At 40.8% G+C, this 13,682-nt stretch overlaps 1 protein-coding gene and 1 non-coding gene across 6 annotated transcripts in view; both read right to left on the bottom strand.

The window, feature by feature from the left end:
- CNOT1 (CCR4-NOT transcription complex subunit 1) overlaps nt 1-13,682 on the bottom strand; it is a 55,769-nt gene that overhangs the window by 21,129 nt on the left and 20,958 nt on the right. For 2 of the 5 annotated variants that reach the window (XR_005952399.1, XM_041400982.1), the window contains exons 15-23: nt 13,357-13,479; nt 12,973-13,124; nt 8,337-8,487; nt 6,768-6,969; nt 6,115-6,261; nt 4,883-5,007; nt 3,796-4,082; nt 2,634-2,712; nt 1,164-1,394 (exon numbers count right to left, since the gene is read on the bottom strand). Coding sequence is in view for 4 of the 5 variants with exons in the window: in XM_041400982.1 (XP_041256916.1) it covers nt 1,164-1,394; nt 2,634-2,712; nt 3,796-4,082; nt 4,883-5,007; nt 6,115-6,261; nt 6,768-6,969; nt 8,337-8,487; nt 12,973-13,124; nt 13,357-13,479 (1,497 nt within the window). In the remaining variant the exon portion in view is untranslated. The remainder of the gene's footprint in view (nt 1-1,163; nt 1,395-2,633; nt 2,713-3,795; nt 4,083-4,882; nt 5,008-6,114; nt 6,262-6,767; nt 6,970-8,336; nt 8,488-12,972; nt 13,125-13,356; nt 13,480-13,682) is intronic. The other 3 variants (XM_041400985.1, XM_041400983.1, XM_041400986.1) reach the window with 3 other exon arrangements.
- On the bottom strand, nt 7,872-8,007 carry LOC121334094. Its single transcript, XR_005952405.1, has one exon. It is a non-coding gene; the product is annotated as a small nucleolar RNA SNORA50 (small nucleolar RNA).

The following is a 13,682-nucleotide window of genomic DNA, read 5'->3' as shown; positions in this document are numbered from 1 at the left end:
CATTTTCAGCAGCACTCTGAAGGAGCCAAGGGATTTTTTTATTCTAAAAATGATGATCAATACTCAGCAGAAGAATGCTGCTGCAGAAAAAGCCTCTACATGCACATAAAATAGATGCCATTGCAATGGCACCCTTTAGGCCTTTAAGCCTGTGTACAATTATAGCTTGGAGAAAAATCACAACACAATAGTGAGCAGCACCTAACACAGCAGGGAGTCTCCAGGAGCACTTCAGTGCTGATTTGGGAAGGAGAAATCCCAGAGGTTCAGTCTGAGACCAGGTTCTCATTCTGAGTTGACAGGTTAAGTCAACAGACCTGTGACCCTGGTCTCTACAGCTGCAGGTCTGGACCCCAGGGTTTAGCACCTGGTACACTCCAATTAAAGGAAAAGGCAATGCAGCTTCCAGTAGCAATCCTGACTGAAGTTTAAATGGGAAAACAAACAGCTCAAAGTAACAAGTTTCTACATGATGTAATCAGGTGTGAAAGACATCAATAGCTACACTAATGACTGTCCCCCCAAGTGTGTTCACAACACTTTCAGCTGCGTTTGGCTTTTGCCTCCTTTACAGAGACCTAGCCAAAGACAGTCCCAAGCAGACAGGCTCGACTTTCCAGTGCACAGCCATCACACAGAACAGCATTGCCCATCCTCAGGATCCACATGGGGCCAAGGGTGCCCCAAAACTTTCTGTGAAATAGCCAATTCTATCTATCTGCCAGCCCTGTAATAACTCTGACAAGCAGTTCAGAGCTGTTTACACAAGTTACCAAAGATGTGAAAAACCTAATGGAGTTAGAACTGTGTCAGATGTGTGCAGTAAATGCTCTTAAGTCCCAAGCAGAATAGCAGCTGTCAACTATTTTAAGAGTCCTGCTGCAAGTCATTAACAGAAATGATGTTTCTGTAATTGTCTTTAAAATTACAGCCTCAAGAACACATTTCAACTTGGCCCCAAAGTAACACTGGGTAGTCTGATGATGAAAAATGCCCTCTACAAAAATGTTGGCATGCTTTAAAAGGTTATATGTTTTAAATCAAAAATAAGGATCACAGTTTGAAAACCTATAGTACACAAATGAAAACAGATTCTGCCTGTATGTACTCAGTCCAGAGCAGCACCTGCCCCTCTGGGAAGGGCACAATGACACAATGCTCACCGGCACATCTTTCTTGAAGCTGACTCCAGTTGGTCGGGTGATCGTAATGGTTTTTGCAACGGTGGTGGTGGTTGAGGTGGTCACTATAGTGCTGACTTGGCCAGCAAGAGGAGCTTTTGCTGGAACCTGGGCCTGGGCCTGAGCCTGGGCAAGTGCAATACTTCCAGGGGTGGTGATTGAACCCTGCATCTTCACAGGAGGATCTCTGGATTGCTGTCCATATTCTATGTACTAAAATAGGGAGAACAAGCACATACAAAATTTCACATGCAGCAACAGAACTATAGGCTGATTTTCAGCATGAGCATTATAAAGGTTTGCCAACAATCATTTAAATATTTGACAGACTTGCCATAAAGGAATCTCTAAATACAACTGTATACCCTGATAAATCACATCCCTGTCACTATGGACTTTCTTACTGCAGAGGAGCCTCAAGCTCTGCCTCTGGCCTCAACAAACTGATGTCAAGCATCACAAGACCTAACATGCTTAATATTTTACAGAGCACTACCTAAAAAACTCCATCCCTATCCCTCCAAGCCTAGAGCAGCAGAACAAAAGAGGAGAAAGAGCCTAAGAACAACGTGTGAATATCAAGAAGCAGGCTACAAAGCAGGTAAGAAGTCTTCTGCAAGGACTCTGACAGCTAGACAGAATAGTCTGCAGCTCACCATTAATAAGCAAAACCACAGTTCAGAAATAGCCAACTTTTAGATATTACATCTTCTGAAATAGTTCCATAGTAGAAAATTGGTTTCTTCCCCACTACTATACATTTCCCCAGAAACTGGAAACAGACAGTCATTTAAGGGGTACAGTCTGAAAGCTGTTAGTGAAACCAAGACTGCTACTGGACTTGGCAGCTTCTGGTGTGAGCCTCTATCTTAATGGTAGAGCCAAACATTTTTCCTTATTTAGCTCATGCTCTTAAGCTCTGCCACTGGGATCAGTTTTTCTGTATTTCTACCAATAAAAGCACATTCAAGGCAGACACCATGTGATGAACACTGGTTTTGACAACAAGGTATTCCCATGGCTCTCAGACCTTCAGGAAAGAAATTTTTCCTGGATTATTTTATCAGGTCTAAGTATGAAACTGTATAAAGCCAGCTGAATGACCTCTATTTTAGACTAAAACTCCAAATCATTAAGGGACTGGACTATGAATACACTGAGGCACTTTAAAACCTTCATGCATGGACATACATGCATTGCTTGATTATGCAGTTATATTCAGATAGCTGTTTCAACATAAACAACCCAAACAGATTTATGGAAGCAGGAAAGGCACCTTCACCTGCCTAACCCTACCCCAGAGCAAAACCTTTAAAAAAAGGCATTTGGTTCTGTGGATGTAACATGGTCTAAAATCACCACAGACAAGACTGCTTTTCCAAAGGAAAACAGAAATTTGCTCTAAAGAATTTAACATCAGAGAAACTTAGTGCTGCTTACAGACACACTCACCTCCTGTAAATGATGTGGGAACTGTATAAAGTGACTAATAGAAGCCAAGTGCTGACAATACTGGGGATAGTCCTTCAATCTGTCAGACAAAATGTGCATTAGTCAGAAGAATAAGCCCACATCAGAAACAGTATTAGAGAGAAACAACTATCACGTATATCATACCCATACTGCACCACAGAATTACTGCTGGACTCCTTACAGCAGCTGTGCTATAAACAAAGCATTTCCTACAAAATATTTTTTGCTGCAAAATCGATATTAAAGCACAAGATTTATTCACAGCAACTCATCTTTTCCCACATCTCTATACTTCTGACCTAGTATACAATTGCATTTATATCCAGTGTTTGCAACAAGACTACTGGATAAGTTATTTGTAGTCTGGTTCAGTGCATTTTAAACAGCACACCAGAGCACACTTCACACCCAGAATCTTCTCTATCTGCAATTCATAAGAAGTTTTGAGAAAGAACTTTTTCTGACATTATTTAGCCATGCTTTTCTGTGTAAAAGAAAAGTTCCAGAGCTCAGCTCTCAGTCAGTCCCTCAGTAATGAACAGTGCAAATGGCACTCCACCAGATAATTACAGGGTAATTACATTAATCCCATGTCTAACAAGCTGTCAGTTACTTCATCTAACTCAACACTTCACTGATTTTTATAGTCTACGTAGTTTTCACACCCAGAATCTTCTCTATCTGCAATTCATAAGAAGTTTTGAGAAAGAACTTTTTCTGACATTATTTAGCCATGCTTTTCTGTGTAAAAGCAAAGTTCTAGAGCTCAGCTCTCAGTCAGTCCCTCAGTAATGAACAGTGCAAATGGCACTCCACTGGATAATTACAGGGTAATTACATTAATCCCATGTCTAACAAGCTGTCAGTTACTTCATCTAACTCAACACTTCACTGATTTTTATAGTCTACATAGTTTCAGCATCTCAGTTTGTCCCACATTTATAAAGGTATCACACAGAACATTTTAATTTAGAAAGGTTACCCTTTAACTAGCACATTCACACATTTTGTTTCAAGTCAGTTTATCTTTTGAAGAAACGCCAGAGCTGAGCTGTGCAATCCTGTACTGCACGATTAGAGCAGGTTCAAAGTTCACAAGACAATACAGGCACTATTAGAAATGCACCAAACCCACACTCACCTATTTTTAAATCTATCTAGTGCAGCAATACCAAAATAGTACATTTTGGATGCAAAAGGCTTTCGTAAGGCTTCAAGAACATAGCGCAGGGCCAGGCCCAATGCCATGTAAGTAACCAGTCCTTTCTCTATGATGCCCCCGAAGAGACAGGCAGTTATGTGCAGCTCTTTGTCTGGGTACTGGGGAAAGAAACGATATTCCTCAAACAAATTCCTCAGCATACAGTTAAACACTTCTCGTTCCCGTTTAATGTTGGAGTCCTTAAATCTCTGCAGCATTTCCAAGACCTGCAAAGAAATTGGAAATTGTTACCAACAGATTTGCTTTATTTCAGCCCTTTCCCGTGTTCATGTTTCATGAGTGTTTGCAACTACTAAGGTACATTGTGCTACCACAACCACAAAGTAACTGCTTCATTTTAGACAGCAGACAGACACTACATCACTACAACCAGCTTCCTCTTCAGACTTTAGTTCTCTTTTAAGTAACTCTCTTCACACAAAACTTTTTTGTGACCGCCTACGCCATTACTTTCAAATTAGAAAAATTAAAATTAATGTTGTGTCTTATATAATTTATAACCATGCAAATATATTAAAGCAAATTTGAAGTACTTCAAAGAGTAAGTACATCAGACCAATAATTACTCTCATAGAGACTAACAAAAATAATTATCAAAAGCTCAGAAGGTAGAAGTTGGGACACTTATATAGCTGGATCTTGCAGTCATTTTTACATAGTTTAAAACCAAATACATTTAAGATAATTTATATAGACTATTTAAAGTCACTCTTTAGCACTTATTTTCAACAAAAAAGCTTCCACACCACACTGAATCCTTCCCACTTCGCAGTATTTTAGGAGTGTTAATTAGACATCTGAAGTCTTCAATCCAGACAAGTCAAAGCTGAATGTAATGAACACCTTCAAGTTCACTGTGAAAACAACTTCAACCAAGCAAAAAAAGCAATGCTGCAAGCATCCACCATGAGTCCTTTATTATTTCCCACTAAAAGTAATACATGAAGGAATAATTACGATCCAAGTCTCTGGACAGGTGCTGCAACTGCCACAGAAGGGAACTCACCTCATCCACGGACATGGTTGGATGTGGTGGATGGTTGTAAATACGCTGGAAGTAGCTGTTTGCCTCATCATCTATTTCTTTGCTAAAGTGCTGATTAGCCTCTGGCCACACCTGAGATAAGTCAGCTGTTAAAAGAAGGAACAGGTATCATACTCAGGACAACTTCAGACAGTCAGAATTTCACCTAGTCCTTTTCAATTCTTCTACCAGCCTATAGAGAACTGCTAGTTCTTCTGAAGAGCAGGATATTTAACCTTCCCAGCAGACAGGAATTGCTATTTAAAAACCTGTTTTCAATATGCTATATTTATTCAAAAAAACCTGCACCCTAAGATAGCACTTACCTCAAAGTGCTCTACTCCTAGAACCCAGTGCATGCCAAGCTAACCTCAGCTGACAACTAAATAACTGAATGCAGAACAGTCTAGAATAAAGCATGCTACACAACACTAACATGCACACAAACTTGCACACAAACTTTCAGGCCAGCCAGTGAGCTTCCAGCAAGTTTCTATGGGATGTTCAAGATCCAGAATATAAACCAATGGTGATTACAGCCACCTCCACTGTACATCTGTACAGATAGGTAACTCTGCTGTTACTGCATACTGCTTCTTTGATAGCTACTCTGTAACAGCAGTGTGGAAGGTTTGGCATATGGCTGTGCTTCCTGACCATTTGACTGCTTCAGCATCTCACTGATCATGCTGCAGAGGCATAAATGAGTTAAGGATAATGGCTTAGTGTTAAGAACCAGATTATTCCTTTCAAAAACTATCTTTCCACCAGCTTTTTGTCTTATTTGTATTCAATGTTGCAGTCTATTCCACTGCTTCACCTGTCAAGTTCTCTGCTGCAACAGGAGCTTACCCAGGTTTAACCTTGTTACAAACAAAACAAAAAACACCCTGGAACCACGGACATACAGTTCTCTGCCAAAAGCAGGACAACACTTTTGTTCAAAACACAGCATAGCAACACACTACTCATGCAAATCCACAAAACATTATATTTTTATGCTAATGAGTTCTTTTTTAACAACCCCCACCCCCAGACATTTGGCAAGCTATTAGGATACATGTTTAGAAGCACCTTTTTCAGACTAAGATAATAATAAAAGAGCCACACTTCTAACATTTACCACCTACAGATCCAAGCTTCCCCTGAAGGAAACACAGATTAACTGCAGACCACAGTCACACTTCACAGCCACAGACAACACTACCACTTACAAGGTTTCATCTTACTCTGCTGGAATGTAGGCTGGTTCAGTCCAGATGTGCTCAGCTTCCTTTGCACGAATGGGTCATTGTTCACCGCAGGAAGGCCCAGAGCTCCAGTTCCTATGCCAGTCAGGCTACCCGTAGTAAGACCACCTACTGAAAAGCAAACCTGTAGTAAGACCACTTACTGAAAAAAAGCAATTGGTCATCTCAGTTGCACTTTCACAGTGTCCACTTACCACTCCTCCTAACACTTGTCATTTCCAAGAACTCAGAGCTTTATAGCCTCATTGCTGTCTAATATCAAGCAGTTTTAACATAAGCAGTTCTTCATCTCTGTCCCAACCTAAAATAAGGCTGCTATATTTGTCAAAACACTCATCCTCTTGACTCAAACCTTTTACCTATTGCAGCTCCAGCACTGTGAAGTGCTGTTTCAGCAATGACCCAGGAGTGAGGACTCCTCACTCCATATCGGAGTGTAACTCCCTTCCCTGTGACACAGCTGTCTGTCCAGTGTGACTTCCCACCCATAAAGGGAAGGAAGCACCCCACCCACCCTTAAGGGGTGGGCTGTCACATTCAGTATTTCCAACCACAGCAACAACAATGCCTTAGCTGTGCCATGTCAAAAACAAACCACTCCACCTGAAGAGCAGTACCTGGAAGCTGTGAAGAAAGTCCTCCGATGCCACTGAAACCGGTTGTCTGGTTTTGGGTGGAAAGAGGCGGGAACGCTTTTGCTGGTGACTGAGGAGTGCTGAACGCAGAGCCCAAGTTTGGAGGGAAGCCTTGCATGCTCTGGGTGTGAGGAGCAGCTGAGCCACCTAAACTAAGAGAGGCCATTCCTGCAAGCGAGTCGATCTGAATGAAGAAAGGAAGATTATACAAAGATCCATAAACCACAATCCAGATGATTTCTGGCATGTTTTGTACAAAGACAGCTACGTATCAAAACACTTATGAGAAAAGTTCTTCTGCGTGGTTACTGTAAATTCTGAAGTCATCCAGATCACCCCCAAAGATTAGTTTGTCTACAGAATGCACTCATTTTTCTTCTGCAATCACATGAAATCCTACTCTCTCACAGGTTCTACAGAAAGCCTGATTCTTCCACAGTCTGTAGCTGAGTGTCACACAGCAGTAAATGCTTTCAATAAGCAGCATTTACTTCTACTTGCAGATTTTTATACTAGAGTAGTTTATGCTCTGCAGTTTGCAACCTCAGACTCCACCTCAAGACTTACAAAGCTGTTTCATTTCAAACTTAAGAGTATTTCTGACTGTCTGAAGGACCCTACTATGCCAACTTCTCACAGCTAAATACCTGAATGAAGTCTACAATAAAAAACATTAAGACCTGGTTTATGAATAGGAGGGAAGGCACAATACAATTTGCCAAAGCAGTAATTTAAGGAACTGACTAGGAACAACAGAAAATGGTATTATCTACCCAGAAGACAACATGACTACAGAGTAAAAATTGCTGCTGTTTGTTCATGAGTCATTTTGCAGCCAAGATACTTGGTACATCTGACGAGCAACTTCAATAAAGCAACAATTCACCAGAAAACCACTGTCTGCATTTAGTTTACATAATCTACTGACAATTCAGTCATTCTTAAATGCTGAATTGTCACTATTTCATGTGAAATACTTTTCACCAGTTAAAAATCTGCCATTGACTGTAACTGCTAGAAGCAAAACCTGTCTGTAATGTGTTGCTCCCAGAGGAGGAAGGGATGATGAGTGGCAGGGATTAACTGAAATGTACCTTGTTTTTAAAAGAGCAGTTCAGTTGAGAGCTGAAGAGCCCCAGTTATAACAAGTCCTTATGCTCTAGCACTGTGGCTTGGCCCGTGAAGCTACAAACAAGACACATCAGGTTCAAAGGCAGTGCTTAATTCTCAGAAGTCCTAGTAAATTTCAGCACTTTAAAAGAAAGCCTCAGTTATTTTAAGTAAACCAAATATCTGTCCCTCCTCAGTGCTCCCATCCTGTAATACTTCACAGTTACTTCTTACAGACATCAGTGAAGTGAAAGACAGTTCTGAACTACATCCCTCAGACATTATTCTCTAGTTACAAGCAAGCTATCAAGACATGCAAGCACAAAACTACGTGAGCCAGATGATGTTTGACTTAGTCCTGCAGAAAGAGCTCAACTAGTACAGCAGAACTAGCACTAAATCAACAGCACTTTCTGAAAATGCAGCGTGAGATTGTTCTACCTGCACAGGAGAGATGGCATCCAAGCTGCTGGCGCTGGGCGGGCGTCCTTTGGGCATGACTCCAGGTGGGGGCTGCCGAGCCTTGTTCATCACATTACTGCAGTTTGCTACCATGGTGAGGATCGTCTCTGACAGCTCCTGAGAAACACTCCTGGGACGTGGAAGCACGACAGTGAGCCATGTAACATTCACAAAAATAAGGCCCTTAACTTATTTGATTTTCCTAGAGAAATTGAGGCCATATTTCACAAAAAGAAGCTGCAAAACAACCCAAGCAAAAGCTACCTTTTGCTGTTAGAAAAACTTGCCTTAGATTATTTCCCAAGAGAAACAGCTATATTTAAATAGAAAAGTTTAAACTGTAGTTCTGCAACAATGTCCAACAGACTATTACTTTGTTTTTGATGATTCAAATACTCCTTTACAGTTACACCTGCAAGTAAGGGCTCACAGAAGGCTGGGATATGTACCTACATGGCTCCAACAGGTTCTTGGAAGAGCCTTTGTCTGCTGTTGTCCACACTATGGGCTATGAAACAGCTAAACAGCTTTAGCCTCAGGAATTTAAAACACAGATAGTGATTCTGTGATCCCTTATTCAAATCTGCCCCTCAAGGCTTCTTCCTGTACCCAAACTTCACCATTTATGGTTATTCTCATTCTGAATCTCATTACACACAAGGTCTCTCTAAAAGATGAGATACATGGGCTATGTACTCACAGACAAAAAAAGAAGAGGTAAATACCACCACCTGCTTCACTAAAACTCATCTGTCTACAGACTGAAAGACGTGCTTCACACACTGGCACTAAACCCAAACAGAGACAAGAAATTTAACTAATCAAGGAAATGATAATCAAAAAAACATCAGAAAACTCAAACTTAGGCACAAAGTCATTGCACAACCCAGAGCAGTCAGTACCTCTTTCCAAAGTGCTCCATGTCTGACTGCCAGGTTCCCAAACTGGAAGGAAAGCCAGCTCTGTTGCTGACTTACCTAACCACAAACATAATAACAGAACACTAACATTTTCCTTTTGGAAAAAACAGCCAATTATTTATGCTTTCCTGAACTTCAGTTATACCTTTTTGGTGAAGACAGCTAAAGCTGCAGATTCCTTCCTGTAATGGTGCAACTATCCTAATACAGCTTTGTGGTCCTGTTTACATTGTCTGAAGATTCCTCATTTCAATTTTCACAAGGTTTTACTTCTCAACTCTTAGGATGAGCAGCTTTGTGGTCCTGTTTACATTGTCTGAAGATTCCTCATTTCAATTTTCACAAGCTTTTTTACTGCTCAACTCTTAGGATGAAGGAAAAAAGAACAAAGGAACCATGCTGGTGGATTAAGGCAGAAAAACTGAAGATTAGCCTTCAGCTTTGGCAGGTATCCTGTTATGGGACACACAGAATTAATTAAGGGCACCTAGAGCCAACAATCCACTATGCAGTGTGGGGAAAATCCCACCCATGAGAGATGGGAATCTGGGGAAGTACCACGGGTGACCAGTTTCTATACAGGGCAATGGACATGTTAATAACTGCTTCACAAGCTGGCTCCTTTACACTCTTTTAACATCCTCTCATCAGAGCCTTGTTTCAAAGACTTCAAAACAAATGGCCTTGTGGGGAATGTATAAAAATGCAATCAGAAATCTACCTTCAAAAAACCCCAAAGAGATTTCTTTTTCAGAAAGTGCAACCAGACTTGAAGACGGAGGTCTGAGCTTGGTACACAGCAGTCAGTATCTACAGTATGTATTTGTCCTCACCTGAGCCAGTCAGAAATCTCAACATTTAAATGTATGTATGCCCACTTGAAATGCACCACAGGATTTTTTCTGATGCAGGAGGCATTTTAAGACCATACAGCACTTCAGTCAGCCATGGAATGGGTCTGGGGAGTTCACATATGGTTACCAACCTCAGTCTTTTGCCCTTCTCCTTTTCTGAGGGTTAAATTGTCAGTCTTTATGCTTAAATACTACAACATGCTTTTGCAAAACAAATTCCAACTTGCTGTAGATAGATAATATGGCAGTCCAGAATGAGGACAAAGAGAGACTTACAATCTCTAGTTGGATATTTATGGTGACTGGTTAGGCCATTTGTGCTTTGGAGAGAACCAGTAATGTTTTGTCCCACCATCTAGGCAGAGTTAAGGTTAACTTTTTTATCATGTCAAGAGACACACTGCTATATCAAGTTGTAAACATCATGGTATTTTTAGATAGCACAGAACTGCAGGTTTTCTAAAAAAAAAAACAAAAAAAAAAAACCAAACCCAAATCCCAAACCAACCAACCCAACAAACAAAACCAAAACCCACAAAAAAACCCAGTCTGCATTTCAGGTAAATGATGTTGGTGGGCTGAGAGCCAGGGACCAGAGTCTAGAGCAACAAAACTGTCACTGGAAGGGAAGTTCCAGCTTGCTGGAATCACCCGTTCATTTCTCTTACTCTTTTTTACCCCCAAACACTTTCTCACAAAGCAGGAACAAGCCTTTTCATTCCTGAGGCACAGGAACACTGAAGCCTCTTCCCTGCTTGAGACAAGGACTGAGAAGAAACGGCCATTCCCAACACTGACACACTTGGACCATGCAGGACACGACTGTGGGGAGAAGGCACTGCTGCCCCTCTCAACTCACTGCAGCTCCACGAGGGAAGGACTTCTCACAAGCACCCTGTTAATAAATTACATGGCTGGTCAGCCTGCGGTGCCTGCAACCCAGCCTGACTTCACTGTAAAAACACTCAGCAATAGAAGGAACACTTATTTCTTTTTGAAGACTCAGTGTTACATGATGCCACAACTGCAGTGTTCACCAGTGATAAACAAGGCGCACCAAAAATAAGTCTCAGAACATGCAGGGACCTGGTGGCTAAAAAAAGTGTCTCCCAGGTGACAAAACCAGACAAGAACCAACTACAGCCTAATTAAAGAGCAGGCTCCTAAATCAACAGATTTAGGAGATGGCAGGCTTCAGCTAGTGAAGTGCAACTACCTTCCCAAATGTATTTCATATTTACTGTGAGTTTAACCTTCTAGTTTTTACAACGCCTGCTTCCATTCGTGACTGAAACCTAAGCTAATCAAAGCAATTGCTTCATGAAAGAAATCCAAGCTTTTTCTTTCTAAAGCTCAAAGAGAATAACTAATAGAAAATGACTGCAAGTAGGTCACATTCTTGTATAAAAGGGAATAAAAGTAGCTATAAAAAGAAACCAAAGGCTGCGAGAATTGTGCCAGTAGAGAACTAGTGGCGTTTGGAATTAGTGGAATAAATAAAACTTGGTAACACATTAAAATTCAGAACACAATGACATTAGATGCAATTCAAACCTACAGTTAACTATTAAACCTCTAAAACAGACACTGCAGCATGCAAAATAAGGAATATAAGTTCATTTGAGAACTACAGTCTCAAAAGATGCACTTTGACTTGAAAATGAAGAGCTATCTTTTCTGACCAAAACATGTGCTAGATAATTTTATTTTAGAAACAGCCTTTGAACTTCAATTACACAGGTTTCAGCAGGAAACAGGAAGTCTTTTCTCCTAAAGTCTTACAGGTACCTCAACTTCTCTTTCAGTTCCAATACTCATTGTGACCAACTCTATGTCGGTACTGATTTCCTACTATCCACATGAGAGCCATGAATCACCCTGAGTACCTTTAAAGAAGTTTCTTATCTCTTTCAAGACCACACTGGCTAAGCCAAAGGACACACTATAAACTCCAGATTATGTAACACACACTTGGACATGCCAGTCTCATTTGGTGCCAAAATGCAGCAGCAAAACAAGCCCCACCTCCAGCTTCCAGTCACTCTGGCTCACACATTGCACTGCCTCTCGTTACGTCTGAAATATTGCTGCAGTTCAACACACCTTGATCTGACAGCATTAAGAAACAACACCACAGATGCTTTACAATTTTCAGTCACATTTACTATGTGTGTACACAGCATTTAAAGACTGATTTCATCAGCCCCATATTTCATCCCTGCCTCTAGCAGCTCTCAAATATAAACCCTTTTCTTTCGACTTCAGCTAAACAATCTGATCTGCAAAGATGTTCAACATTTTCCATCTTTGACTACTTTGAGTCTCTCTCAGAGACAACAGAAGTTACACATACCTAGTTTCAGTCTCAAATGCATTACAATCACCACTCCCCACTTTTGTCCTATACATAAGGATGGCATGAGTCCTTTGTGCCAAAGCAGTTACCACACAAACATCTGGTTAACACAATCACAAAATCCATTACAGAGCCACTGTTTTCCAAGATGCTGTCTCATTCTGTAGCCATGGCCTGGATTCCTTTCTCTGAATTACAGCCCTACATCTATCTAATCATTAACAACTGATTATCTGACTAACCAGCCAGCCTCCAGCCACCACGATCAGCTCACCTGTATGACAATAAATACTCAAGCTCTTGTGATCTAGCCTACAACAGAAGTTTCAATGCAAAATTAAATGTACTACAGCAACTATCCCTGCAAGTTTATATGCTCTCATTAACCCCATCCTCCACACGAAATTCCAAACCAGCTGTGACCATGTGCCAGAAAGCCAGTTGCAAACAAATTACTCTTTCAGCATAACCAATACAATTCTTACCCAGCACAAGCTTGCAGACAGGCCAACATAGTCGCCAAGGTTTCTGGAGGAAGCTGAGCACTTTTGGGCTGATCCTTTTCTGGAGCAAGGCCGCCCAGGATAGATGGACATCTTCTCTTTAAGAAAGTCATACAGGCCTGGATGAAAGGTTCCTGAGGAAAAAAATGTTATCTTAATCTCCCAAACTACATCCAACACACTATTTCAAACTTGGCAATTGCACCATGGAAAGAATTGCACTAAGCTACTATAGTTCAGTGAAAAAGTTGAACTATCAGACTACAGACACTTTTGACAACTTTAAAGCTACTTAGAAAATTGTTAAAGTGACTTAAGTTAGTCACTGACAAGAGTGCAAAAATAAAGAGAAAAATCCTGCTTTACCCCATGCTCCCGAATTTTATCTGTGAGCCATTTGTCAAGTTTGAGGTATTCCCGTCGAGAGGCAAGTGCAGCAAGGTCAATAACAAAGGCAAATGGAGTACCATTTAGCAGCATTGACAAGGCCTAAAGAAAAAAAATCAGAAGACTACTAGTGAAGACACACAGATACCCTTTCTCCTTTCTTTTCTTTCTAGTTCCCATACATGTTTTAGTAAAGAGGTCTTATTATGACATGCTGCTATGCTTTCTTTGTCAACAAAGATTGGTACTATCAACTTCACTTATAGCTCGCTTGTGAGACAAATAAGCAAGAGCTCTGATTTGAA

This window comes from Onychostruthus taczanowskii, unplaced genomic scaffold (assembly GCF_017590055.1).
Source record: "Onychostruthus taczanowskii isolate IOZ18803 unplaced genomic scaffold, ASM1759005v1 scaffold18, whole genome shotgun sequence".
Taxonomy (NCBI): domain Eukaryota; kingdom Metazoa; phylum Chordata; class Aves; order Passeriformes; family Passeridae; genus Onychostruthus; species Onychostruthus taczanowskii.
The sequence above is the reverse complement of the archived record's forward strand: the minus strand, read 5'-3'. Positions and strand labels throughout refer to the sequence as shown.